Source organism: Chamaea fasciata, unplaced genomic scaffold, assembly GCF_029207755.1.
Source record: "Chamaea fasciata isolate MVZ Bird 193981 ecotype frontalis unplaced genomic scaffold, bChaFas1.0.hap1 SCAF_41, whole genome shotgun sequence".
NCBI classification, from domain to species: domain Eukaryota; kingdom Metazoa; phylum Chordata; class Aves; order Passeriformes; family Sylviidae; genus Chamaea; species Chamaea fasciata.
The window spans coordinates 44,530-56,281 of NW_027094126.1; the positions used below are offsets into that span (position 1 = coordinate 44,530).

Here is an 11,752-nt window from a genome sequence, read left to right on the forward strand (position 1 = left end):
GCTTTGGAACTGCCCAGGGAGGTTTGGAGTCCCCATCCCTGGAGGTGCACGAGGAAGGATTTTGGAAGAACCGAGCGAGGGATGGGGACGGGAGGGATTTGGGGAGCACCAGGTGAGGACAGGAGGATTTGGGGGCTCTGGGTGGGGGACAGGAGGATTTGGGGGTCCTGGGTGAAGGACAAAGAGGATTTGGGGTCCCTGGGTGAAGGACAAAGAGGATTTGGGGGCCCTGGGTGGGGGACAGGAGGATTTGGGGGTCCTGGGTGAAGGACAAAGAGGATTTGGGGGCCCTGGGTGGGGGACAGGAGGATTTGGGGAGCACCAGGTGAGGACAGGAGGATTTGGGGGTCCCTGGGTGGAGGACAGGAGGATTTGGGGGCCCTGGGTGGGGGACAGGAGGATTTGGGGGCCCTGGGTGAAGGACAAAGAGGATTTGGGGGCCCTGGGTGGGGGACAGGAGGATTTGGGGGTCCCTGGGTGAAGGACAAAGAGGATTTGGGGGCCCTGGGGGAGCCTCACCAGTACATTGATGTTCTCCTTCTGATTGAGCAGCGACCGAACCTCCTCCACATCCCGGTTGAAGATGGCTTGGACCAGAGGGGGCTGCAGGGACAGGGGGACACGTGTGACAGTGACAGGGGACAGGGGGACACGTGTGACAGTGACAGGGGAGAGGGAGACACGTGTGACAATGACAGGGTCAGCTGGAATAGGGGACACAGCGACAGGGGACAGGGGGACACGCGTGACAGTGACGGGGGACAGGGGGACAGGTGGTGACAGTGACAGGGGACAGCTGGAAGGAGGGCACACAGCTGGCACGGGTGGTGACAGTGACACAGCTGGAAGGGGTGGTGACAGTGACAGTGACAGGGGACACAGCTGGAATGGGAAGTGACACTGATGGGGACACAGCTGGAACAGGCAGTGACAGGGACACAGCTGGAAGGGGTGGTGACAGTGGCAGTGGCAGTGGTACAGCTGGAACAGACAGCGGCAGTGACAGTGACAGAGGACACAGCTAGAAAAGGTGGTGACAAGGACAGTGACAGTGACATTGATAGAGCTGGAACAGTGGTGACAGTGACAGGGCACACAGCTGGAATGAGGGGACACAGCTGGAAGGGGTGATGATAATGACAGTGACAGTGGCACAGCTGGAACTGTGGTGACAGGGACACAGCTGGAATGAGGGCACACAGCTGGAATGAGCAGTGACAGTGACAGTGACACAGCCAGAATGGGAAGGGACACTGATGGAGGCACAGCTGGAACAGGCAGTGACAGTGACAGGGACACAGCTGGAAGGGACGGTAACAGTGACAGTGACAGGGGACACAGCTGGAAGGGATGGTGACAGTGACACAGCTGGAAGGGATGGTGACAGTGACAGTGATGGGGACACAGCTGGAATGGGAAGTGACACTGATGGGGACACAGCTGGAACAGGCAGTGACAGTGACAGTGGCACAGCAGGAATGAGAGGTGACAGTGACAGAGACAGTAACAGTGACACAGCTGGAACCATAGTGACGGCGACAGTGACAAGGGACACAGCTGGAAAGGTGGTGACAGTGACAGTGACACAGCTGGAATGAGGGGACACAGCTGGAACGGTGGTGACAGTGACAGTGACACAGCTGGAAGGGGTGGTGACAGTGACAGGGAACAAGGGGATGAATGACAGTGACAGGGGACACAGCTGGAATGAGAGGTGACAGTGACAGTGACAGCAACACAGCTGGAATGAGGGGACACAGCTGGAACAGTGGTGACAGTGACAGCGACACAGCTGGCACCGTGGTGACAGTGACACAGCTGGAATGAGGGGACACAGCTGGAACCGTGGTGACAGTGACAGTGACACAACTGGAAGGGGTGGTGACAGTGACAGCGACACAGCTGGAACCGTGGTGACAGTGACAGTGACAGCAACACAGCTGGAATGAGGGGACACAGCTGGAACAGTGGTGACAGTGACAGTGACAGCGACACAGCTGGAACCGTGGTGACAGTGACAGTGACAGCGACAGCCCATAACGCCACCAGACCCCCCAGTTCCCCCTGAGGCTTTTTGGGGCCGAGGGCTTTGGCTGCCGTGACCCCCCGGGCTCTGCCCACGCCCCAAAATCAGATTTAACGCCCCAAAACCACCAAATTTCCCTTTTTCCATCGTCCCCGAGCCCGGCCCGGCCGTGAGCCCTTCCCCGCCGCGCCTCATCCCAAAAAACCCGGCACTTCCCATCCTGGGGACACACCCGGGGACGGGTTAAAATACTTTTAAAAATTAAAAAAGGGTTTTTTTTTTTAAATAAAAGTTACAGGAAACACCTGTGGTGTCCCCCAAAGGCGCCGCGTCTGGCCCGTGGTTGGGGGTTACCCCAAAAAATTAAAAACCTGATCCCTCGGGTCTCCCCCTGCCCTTCACCCCCAAACCCAAATTTTCCCCCCTTTTTTTTTTTTCACCCTCAGCTCCAGAATTCCTGCCTGGATTAAGGGCAGGAGCGGGACCAGGGCTGGGTGTGGAGGGCTCTGGCAGCCCCCTGACCCCAAAACCCCGGGGGATAAAATGTTGGTTCTGGGGAAATCTGCGGGTGAAAGGGGTCGGGGGAGCCCGGGGTCACGGCTCTGGGGTCCCCGAAACCTGATGGGGACACTCTGAACCCAAAAAACATCCTCAAAACTCGACAGGGACACCCTGCACCCCAAGAGTGTCCCCAAAACCTTACAGGGACACCCTGAACCCCAAATGTGTCCCTAAAACACGACAGGGACACCCTGCGACCAAAAAAAGTCCACAAAACACAACAGGGACACTGTGCATCCCAGGAGTGTCCCCAAAACCCGACAGGGACACTCTGCACAACAGGGGTGTCCCCAAAACCCGACTGTGAGCCAGGGCCACCCCCAAAACCTGACGGGGACACCCTCCACCCCAAGGGCACCCCCAAAACTCCGTGGGGACACCCTGCACCCCACAGGTGTCCCCAACCCCCCCCCCGAGGCCGCCCTGCACCCCCAAAATCCGGGATCTGCTGGGAGGCAGCGGGAAGCGGGGCCAGGGTCCCATCCTGCGGGTGCTGGGGCTGGGATCCCCCCTTGGTGCTCCCAAATCCCTGATCCAGGAGGCCTCGAGCCCGGAATTCTGCCACTCCCAGGGTTCTCCCATTCCTGGGATTCTCCCATTCCCGGGATTCTCCTGCTCCCGATCCAGGTGTCCCGACCCCCAGCAATCTCCTGTCCCCAGTCCAGGATGTCCCATCCCTGCAGGCTCCATCATTCCCGATCTAGGGGTTCTCCCATTCCCGGGATTCTCCCATTCTCAGGATTCTCCCGTTCCAGGCCCTGGGGATCACATCCCCAGGACTCTCCCATTCCCGGGGTTCTGCTCCCGATCCAGGTGTCCCAATGCCGGGGGTTCCGCTGTTCCTGGTCCACGGGGCCCATTCCCAGGGTTCTCCCGTTCCCAGACCGGGATTCTCCCATTCCTGGGGTTCTCCCGTTCCAGGGCCAGGGGATCCCATTCCCGGGGTTCTCCCACTCCCGATCCAGGTGTCCCAACCCCAGGGATCCCCCTGGACCGGGATGTCCCATCCCTGCGGGCTCCGCCGTTCCCGGTCCAGGGCTCCCATTCCCGGGGCTCTCCCGGGGCAGGATCCCCCTTTGCTGTTTCACATTCCCGGGCCAGCGAAACCCGCGGTTCTCCCGTTCCCGTTCCCGGGGCTCGCTCCCGGGGGTCCCATCCCCGGGGCTCTCCCATTCCCAATCCAGGTGTCCCGTCCTCTCGGTTCTCCCGTTTCCCGGGCCGGGGGTCCCATCCCCGGGGCTCTCCCGTTCCCGTTCCCAGTCCGGGGGTCTTTCCCGAGGGTCCCATCCCTGGAGCTCTCCCGTTCCCGTTCCCGGCCCGGCGCTCCCGTTCCCGGCGCTCTCCCGTTCCCGTTCCCGGCGCTCTCCCGTTCCCGGCCCGGCGCTCCCGTTCCCGGCGCTCTCCCGTTCCCGGCGCTCTCCCGTTCCCATTCCCGTTCCCGGCCCGGCGCTCTCGTTCCCGTTGCTCTCCCGTTCCCGGCGCTCTCCCGTTCCCGTTCCCGGCCCGGCGCTCCCGTTCCCGGCGCTCTCCCGTTCCCGTTCCCGGCCCGGGCCGTCCCGGCCGCGCTGGGCCCGGCGGGCCCGGCCGGAGCGGGTTCCAGCAGCGCCCCCCGGCCGTGCCGGGGCCGCGGCGGGGCCGGCAGCGGCGGCGGGGAGCCGGTGGAGCGGGGCCCGGGGCCTGGGGCGGCGCCGGGCCGGGCCCGGTGGCGGAGCCGCGCTAGGCCGCACATCCCCGGGCTGCCGTAGCGGCGCGGGCCGGGCTCGGCGCGGCGGCGGCGGCGGCGGGAGCGGGGAGGCAGGGAAAGGAACGACGGCGGGAGCTGCGGCGGCCGTACCTGGTCCGTGATGCTGAGAACCCCCATGTCGGGGCCGCCCTCAGCGCCCAGCTGCCGGCATCGGGTCCGGCCGCCGCGGCTCCGCTCGGGTCCGGCTGCGGGGCGGGGATGGAGCGCCGGGGATGCGCCGCCCACAGACGGCCCCGGAGATCCGCCGCCGACGGCGGGGCCGGGCTGTGCCACGGCCCGGGACGGCGGGGACCGGGATATCCCACGGCCCGGGACGGCGGGACCGGGATATCCCACGGCCCGGGACGGCGGGGACCGGGATATCCCACGGCCCGGGACGGCGGGGACCGGGCTGTGCCACGGCCCGGGACGGCGGGGACCGGGCTGTGCCACGGCCCGGGACGGCGGGGACCGGGCTATCCCACGGCCCGGGACGGCGGGACCGGGATATCCCACGGCCCGGGACGGCGGGGACCGGGATATCCCACGGCCCGGGACGGCGGGACCGGGATATCCCACGGCCCGGGACGGCGGGGACCGGGATATCCCACGGCCCGGGGACAGCAGCATCGCCCCGGGGAACGGGGGGCTGCGGGCGGAGGGGCCGGGGGCAAGGATTGCCGCTGGAATTCCCACGGAGAGGGGGATGGAGGTGACCCCCGGGACCCTCGGGCAAGGATTGCCGCTGGAATTCCCACGGAGAGGGATGGAGGTGGCAGAGGGGGACCCCCGGGACCCTCTCCCACCATTCCCACCGCGCTTTGGGCCGGACACGCCGCTGCCCCGGGACCCCCCGGGGGTGGGATTCCCTCTGCAGAGACCCCACAGAGAAGGATGGAGGTGGCACACGGGTGACCCCCGGGAGCCTCTCCCACCATTCCAGCACCTTTCGGGATGGAGGAGCCGCTACGTGGGACCCCTGTGACCACCGGCAGCCACCCAAGGACAGGATTCCCCGTCTGACAGATCCACGGAACAGCGCAGGGAGACCCCCGGGACCCTCTGCCGCTGTCCCGGCGCCCTTTGGACCACCGACAGCTGGGGCGGTGGGAGAGCGTCCCGGGGGTCTCCGTGTGCTGTTCCGTGGATGTGTCAGACGGGAAATCCTGTCCTTGCGGGGCTGCCGGTGGTCCCAAGGGCGCTGGAATGGCGGGAGAGGCTCCCGGGGGTCGCCCGTGTGCCAGCTCCGTTCCCTCTCCGGGGGGTCTCTGCAGAGGGAATGGCATCCCCAGGCAGCTCCCGGGGCTCCCTGAGCAGTGACTGCCCCGATCCAAACCGGTCCCGCGACCTCCGGGCCGTGCCGGGCCGCCATTCCCAGCTCGGGAATTGTGTTCCGGCCGGGAACTGGGCTGTGCTGGGCTGGACTGGGATGAACCGGACTGGGGGGGACTGGGCTGAACTGGGAGGCGCTGGGGTGTGTTGGGCTGTACTGGGCGGCACCGGGCCGGTGAATTCCCGGTCTCTGGGCTCCTCTGCTCAGTTCGGGGCCGTTACCGGGATGTAGGAGGCAAGGCCGGCGCCCCCTGGGCCTGAGCCCACCCCCGGCAGTCCCGAGAGGGGCGGTCCCGGTGGATCCCGGTTGGATCCCGGTCCCGCAGCAGCCGCAGCCCCGGCCTGGACTACATTTCCCATGATTCCTCGCGCACTCCGAGACTACCACTCCCATCATTCCTCGCTCGGGGGGCGCCGCTCGCCCCGCCCCGTGACGTGCCCGGCGCTATGGCGACGCGGTGACGTCACGGGGTGAGAGGTCAGGGCGGCGGCGGCGCCGCGTCCCGGCCCGGTCCCGGTTCCGGCCCGGCCGCGGTCCCGGTTCCGGTGATGGCGGCGCGGCGCCTCCGCAGCGCCCTCCAGCTCGGGGCGCGGCAGCGCCTGCGGGCCGCGGCGGCCCCGCCCGGCAGGTGAGCGGCCCCGCGGGCGGCGGGCGGGGCCCGGAGGTCACACCGGCCCCGGGGACACCGGGGCGGGCACCGGGAGGGGATCGCGCTGCGGCGGCTCCTCCGGGCCTGTCCCCGCGGGGTGCGGCGCTCCGGGGGCACCTTGGCGGCGGGGTGGGCATACCGGGGACCGCGGTTCCGCGGGGTCCCGGCGGTGCCGCTGTCCCGGTGCCGGTAAAGGCGGGGAACGCTCGGTGTGCGGGGGGCTGACCTTGGGGCAAACTCCGCCTGGGGACAGGGGACACCGCCGAACCCCCGGGGCTCCGTCACCGGTGTCACCGGGGCCAGGGGACAACCCCGAGCCCCCCCGGTCTCTGTCGCCGGTGTCACCGGGGCCAGGGGACAATGACCGACCGGCCCCGGTGGCTCCGGGGGTGACAATCCCCGCGGGAAGGGTGACATGTTGGCCTGTCCCCGCTGCTGTCCCACCGGCGGGCACCGGGCGCTTGTCCCCGCCGGGATTTGGTGTCCCCAAGGTCGGGTTTCCCGGCGCTTCCTCCTCCTCCTCCTCCCAACAGCGGCCCTGGCACCGGCCCCGAGCCCCGGGGGAGAGTCCCGGCCCGGGGGAGCTCCGGAGAGCGCCTGGAGGGGGCACGAAGGGACGCGGGGAGGTCTGGAAGGGGCTTGGGAGGGTGTGGAAGGGACCTGGAGGTTCAGGAAGGGACCTGGGGCAGTTTGGAGAGTCTGAGCTGGTCAGGAAAGAGCCTGGACAGGTCTGGAGGCACCTGGAGAGGTCAGAAAGGGACCTGGAGTGGTCTGGAGGCACCTGGAGCGGTCAGGAGGGGACATGGAGCGGTCAGAAAGGGGCTTGGGTTGGTCGGGAAGGGACCCAGGCCGGGTGGGAATGGGCTGGGGATGGTCTGGAGGGGCCTGGGGAGCTCTGGAGGGAGTTGGGAACCTCTGGAGGGAGTTGGGAATCTCGGGAAGGATTTAGGAAGCTCCGGAGGGGTTCGGGAAGGGTTTGGGGAGCTCGGGAAGGGCCCCCGTGCCCCGGGGATGGCCTGGAGCCCAGTGTCACACCCCGAGCCCGGTGTCACACCCCGAGCCCGGTGTCACTCCCCAAGCCCGGTGTCACACCCGGAGCCCGGTGTCACACCCGGAGCCCAGTGTCACACCCGGAGCCCGGTGTCACACCCAGAGCCCGCTGTCACACCCCGAGCCCGGTGTCACACCCCGAGCCCGGTGTCACACCCGGAGCCCGGTGTCACACCCAGAGCCCGCTGTCACACCCCGAGCCCGGTGTCACTCCCCGAGCCCGGTGTCACACCCGGAGCCCGGTGTCACACCCAGAGCCCGCTGTCACACCCCGAGCCCGGTGTCACACCCGGAGCCCAGTGTCACACCCGGAGCCCAGTGTCACACCCAGAGCCCGCTGTCACACCCCGAGCCCAGTGTCACACCCCGAGCCCGGTGTCACACCCGGAGCCCGGTGTCACTCCCCCAGCCCGGTGTCACACCCAGAGCCCGCTGTCACACCCCGAGCCCAGTGTCACACCCCGAGCCCGGTGTCACACCCGGAGCCCGGTGTCACACCCAGAGCCCGCTGTCACACCCCGAGCCCGGTGTCACACCCGGAGCCCGGTGTCACACCCCGAGCCCGGTGTCACACCCCAAGCCCGCTGTCACACCCCAAGCCCGGTGTCACACCTGGAGCCCGGTGTCACACCTGGAGCCCGCTGTCACACCCCGAGCCCGGTGTCACACCCCAAGCCCGGTGTCACACCCGGAGCCCGGTGTCACACCTGGAGCCCGGTGTCACACCCCGAGCCCGCTGTCACATCTGGAGCCTGGTGTCACACCCCGAGCCCGCTGTCGCACCCCGAGCCCGCCGTCACACCCCGGCGGTCGGTGACACCCGGTCCCCCCGTGTCCCCCGCAGGCACACGGCCCCCGGCGGGCTCCGGCTGTCGCGGCTGTCCCGGCCCGGCCCCGCGGGCCCCGAGCCCCGGGCTCAGCCCAGCCGCGGCTTCCTCAGCCTCAGCAACAAGCGCAAGGAGTACTCGGAGCGCCGCATCATCGGGTGCGTGGGGCAGGGCCGCCCCGAGACCGGCCCTGAGCCTGAGCCTGAGCCTGAGACTGAGACTGAGCCTAACCCCAGCCCTGAGACTGAGACTGAGCTTGAGACCGGCCCTAAGCCTGACCTGACCCTGACCTGAGCCCAGCCCTGAGCCTGACCCAAATCCCAGCCCTGAGCCCGACCCCAAGCCCAGCCCAGCCCAGCCCTGACCCTGACCCTGACCTGAGCCCAGTCCTGAGCCTGACCCAAATCCCAGCCCTGAGCCTGACCCCAAGCCCAGCCCAGTCCCGAGCCTGACCTGAGCCCCAGCCCTCACCCTTGTCCCAACCCCAGTCCCAGCTCCAAGCCCAGTCCTAACCCCAACCCCAACCCGGCTTCAACCTTGACCTTAACCCCAGCTCTAATCCCAGCCCCAAACCAGGCTCCAACCCCGGCTCCAATCCCAACCCCAGCCCCGGCTCCAGCCCTGCCCCTGACCCCAACCCCAATTCTGACCCCAACCCCAATTCTGACCCCAACCCCAATCCAATCCTGACCGCAGCCCCATTCCCAGCCCCATTCCCAGCCTGGCTGTGCCCCCAGGTACTCCATGCAGGAGATGTACGACGTGGTGGCCAACGTGGAGGACTACAAGAACTTCGTGCCCTGGTGTAAGAAGTCCGTGGTGGTGTCGCGGCGCTCGGGGCACATCAAGGCCCAGCTGGAGGTGGGGTTCCCCCCCGTGCTGGAGAGGTACACCTCCATCGTCACCCTGGTGCGGCCTCACCTGGTCAAGGTGAGCTGGGACAGCAGGGACGGGGCTGGGGGAGCTGGGAAAGGGGCTGAGCCTGGAGAAGAGGAGCCTCAGGAGGGACCTTTTCACCCCACGACTCCCTGACGGGAGAGCAGGGCCAAAATCTGCTCCCAGGGAACAGCAGGATGAGAGAAACAGCCCCAAATTCCTCCAGGAGAGGCTCAGGGTGGACATCAGGAGGAATTTTTCCCTGGAAAAGGCGGTCAGGCTTTGGAAGTGCCCGGATAAGGAGGCTCAGAGGGGAATTTTCACCCCACAGCTCCCTGACGGGAGAGTGGAGCCGGGTGGGGTCGGGCTCTGCTCCCAGGGAACAGCAGGAGAAGGGAGAACAGCCTCAAGTTGTTCCAGGAGAGGTTCAGGTTGGAATTTGGGCTGTCAGGCATCGGAACCACCCAGGGAAGTTTGGAATCCCCATCCAGGAAAGCGCTGCCTGTGTCACTGGGGATCCCGGGCTGGGATTTTCCGTCCTCCAGGATTCCCTGAGCTGTGCCTCTCCCCTCCGCAGGCCGTCTGCACCGACGGGCGCCTCTTCAACCACCTGGAGACCAACTGGCGCTTCAGCCCCGGCATCCCCGGCTACCCCCGCACCAGCACCGTGGATTTCTCGGTACGAGCCCGGCCCCGGCCCGGCCCCGGGGAGGGAGGGCGGGGCTCACCTGCCGCGCCTCACCTGCTCTCCTCCTCCTCCTCCTCCTCTTTCTGTTCCTCCTGCTGTTTCTCCTATTGTTCCTTCTTCTCCTGTTCCTCCTCCTCTTCTTCCTCCTCCTCCTCCTGCTGTTCCTTCTGTTGTTCCTCCTTCTCCTGTTCCTCCCCCTCCTGTTCCTCCTGCTGTTTTTTCTGCTGTTCCTCTTCTTCCTCTTCCTCCTCCTCCTCCTGCTGTTCCTCCCCCTCCTGTTCCTCCTGCTGTTCCTGCTGTTCCTCCTGTTCCTGCTCTTCCTCTTCTTCCTCTTCCTGTTCCTCTTCCTCCTCCTCCTCCTGCTGTTCTTCCCGTTCCTCCTCTTGTTCCTCCTGCTGTTCCTGCTCTTCCTCTTCCTGTTCCTCCTGTTCCTCTTCCTTTTCCTCCCGTAACTCCTGTTCTTCCTCCTGTTCCTCTTCTTCCTCCTCCTCCTCCTGCTGTTCCTCCTCCTCCTCCTCTTCCTCCTGTTCCTCTTCTTCCTCTTCCTCCCGCCCAGATCTCCTTCGAGTTCCGCTCGCTGCTGCACTCCCAGCTGGCCACCGTGTTCTTCGACGAGGTGGTCAAGCAGATGGTGGCCGCCTTCGAGCGCCGGGCGGCCAAAACCTTCGGCCCGGAGACGCGGATCCCGCGGGAGCTGATGTTCCACGAGGTGCACCAGACGTGAGGGCGGCTGTGCCGAGCCCGCCCCCGCTCCCGGAATAATATTTATTCAAGTGCGTTTTGGGGTTTTTTGTTTTGGTTTTTTTGGTTTTTTTTTTTTTCCTCTCGCTGCTGTTGCCTCAAACGCCGGGCCCAGGAGCGCTGGACTCCTTTGGGTTTTGCAGCTGATTTGGGGGTTTGGAGTTTTGTTTTTGGGGTTTGGAGTTTTGTTTTTGGGGTTTTAAGTTTTGTTTTAATTCTTGGTTGGTTAGGGTTTTTTTTCCCTGGTTGATTTTTTCTTGGTTTTTTTTGCTTTTTTTTTTCCTGCTTTTTTTGTTGTTGTATTTTTTAACCCTTTTTTTTTTTGCTTTTTTTTTTGCTTTTTTTTCTGCCTTTTTTTCCCTGCTTTTTCTTTTGTTGTTGTTGTATTTTTTAACCCTTTTTTTCCTGGTTTTTTTTTGCCTTTTTTTTTGCCTTTCCTTTCCTGCTTTTTTTTTGTTGTTGTATTTTTTAACCCTTTTTTTCCTGGGTTTTTTTTGCCTTTTTTTTTGTCTTTCCTTTCCTGCTTTTTTTTTGTTGTTGTATTTTTTAACCCTTTTTTTCCTGGTTTTTTTTTGCCTTTTTTTTTGTCTTTCCTTTCGTGCTTTTTTTTTGTTGTTGTATTTTTTAACCCTTTTTTTCCTGGTTTTTTTTTGCCTTTTTTTTTGCCTTTTTCTTCCTGCTTTTTTTTTTTGTTGTTGTATTTTTTAACTCTTTTTTTTTTAGGTTTTTTTTGCCTTTTTTTTTTTTTTTGCTTTTTTCTCTGCCTTTTTTTTTTTTGTTGTTGTTTTTTTTAACCTTTTATTTTTTTTTCTGTTTTTTTTTTTTTTCCCAACTCCTCGGCCAGGCCGGAGGGCCCCAGCGGGGGCAGCTCCGGTGCCCGGGCCCCGCCGAGCTCCGGGAGGAACAGGGGAGGGGGTTTCTCATGGAGGAGGAGAGGGGGGGAAATAAAAAAAGCTGCTGGGACCCCCCCCCAGGAAGAAAAGGGAAGGAGCCGGCGCAGGGAGGAGCCCCCCCAGCCCCGAGACGTCGCACACTTTGCACAAGCCACACGCACACAGTGGGGAGGGGGCTGCCCCCCCCCGCCGCCCCCCACCCCCAGCACCCTCCGCAGGGACCCCCACCCCCCCCGGTGTCCTCAGCTGTGGCGGGGGGCACGGGAAGAGCCCCCCCTCAGTGTGGGGGGCGGTGAGGGGCTCCCTGAGCCCCCCCTGCCCGAGGGGGGAAAGGCTTTGACGGGCCAATAAAGAGAATCTCCCCAGGCTCAGCGGCCTCCTGCTC

The 11,752-nt window shown here is 64.3% G+C and overlaps 2 protein-coding genes across 4 annotated transcripts in view; one reads left to right on the plus strand and one right to left on the minus strand.

Moving 5' to 3' along the window:
* Positions 1 to 4,527, minus strand: part of ANKRD52 (ankyrin repeat domain 52) — a 37,935-nt gene extending 33,408 nt beyond the window's left edge. For both annotated transcript variants that reach the window (XM_066207434.1, XM_066207433.1), the window contains exons 1-2: positions 4,422 to 4,527; positions 520 to 603 (exon numbers count right to left, since the gene is read on the minus strand). In XM_066207434.1, coding sequence (XP_066063531.1) covers positions 520 to 603; positions 4,422 to 4,448 — 111 coding nt within the window. In that variant the 5' untranslated portion in view covers positions 4,449 to 4,527. The remainder of the gene's footprint in view (positions 1 to 519; positions 604 to 4,421) is intronic.
* A 1,124-nt stretch (positions 4,528 to 5,651) lies between these two features.
* COQ10A (coenzyme Q10A) lies at positions 5,652 to 11,735 on the plus strand. Of its 2 annotated transcripts, none has more exons than XM_066207519.1 (6): positions 5,652 to 6,271; positions 8,187 to 8,327; positions 8,907 to 9,099; positions 9,623 to 9,724; positions 10,290 to 10,506; positions 11,319 to 11,735. In XM_066207519.1, the coding sequence occupies exons 1-5, from the start codon at positions 6,192 to 6,194 to the stop codon at positions 10,455 to 10,457; spliced, it is 684 nt and encodes a 227-aa protein (XP_066063616.1). In that variant the 5' UTR covers positions 5,652 to 6,191; the 3' UTR covers positions 10,458 to 10,506; positions 11,319 to 11,735. The 2 variants fall into 2 exon arrangements, with proteins under 2 accessions (XP_066063616.1, XP_066063617.1); XM_066207520.1 differs by having other exon boundaries at positions 11,449 to 11,735.
* The last annotated feature ends 17 nt before the right edge of the window (positions 11,736 to 11,752 follow it).

Bases quoted from the DNA above. Each gene is read 5' to 3' on its own strand.
- COQ10A (XM_066207519.1), top strand. From the start codon at position 6,192: ATGGCGGCGCGGCGCCTCCGCAGCGCCCTCCAGCTCGGGGCGCGGCAG. The intron at 6,272-8,186 runs GTGAGCGGCCCC...TGTCCCCCGCAG, and splicing joins GCGGCGGCCCCGCCCGGCAG to GCACACGGCCCCCGGCGGGC. The intron at 9,725-10,289 runs GTACGAGCCCGG...CCTCCCGCCCAG, and splicing joins CCAGCACCGTGGATTTCTCG to ATCTCCTTCGAGTTCCGCTC.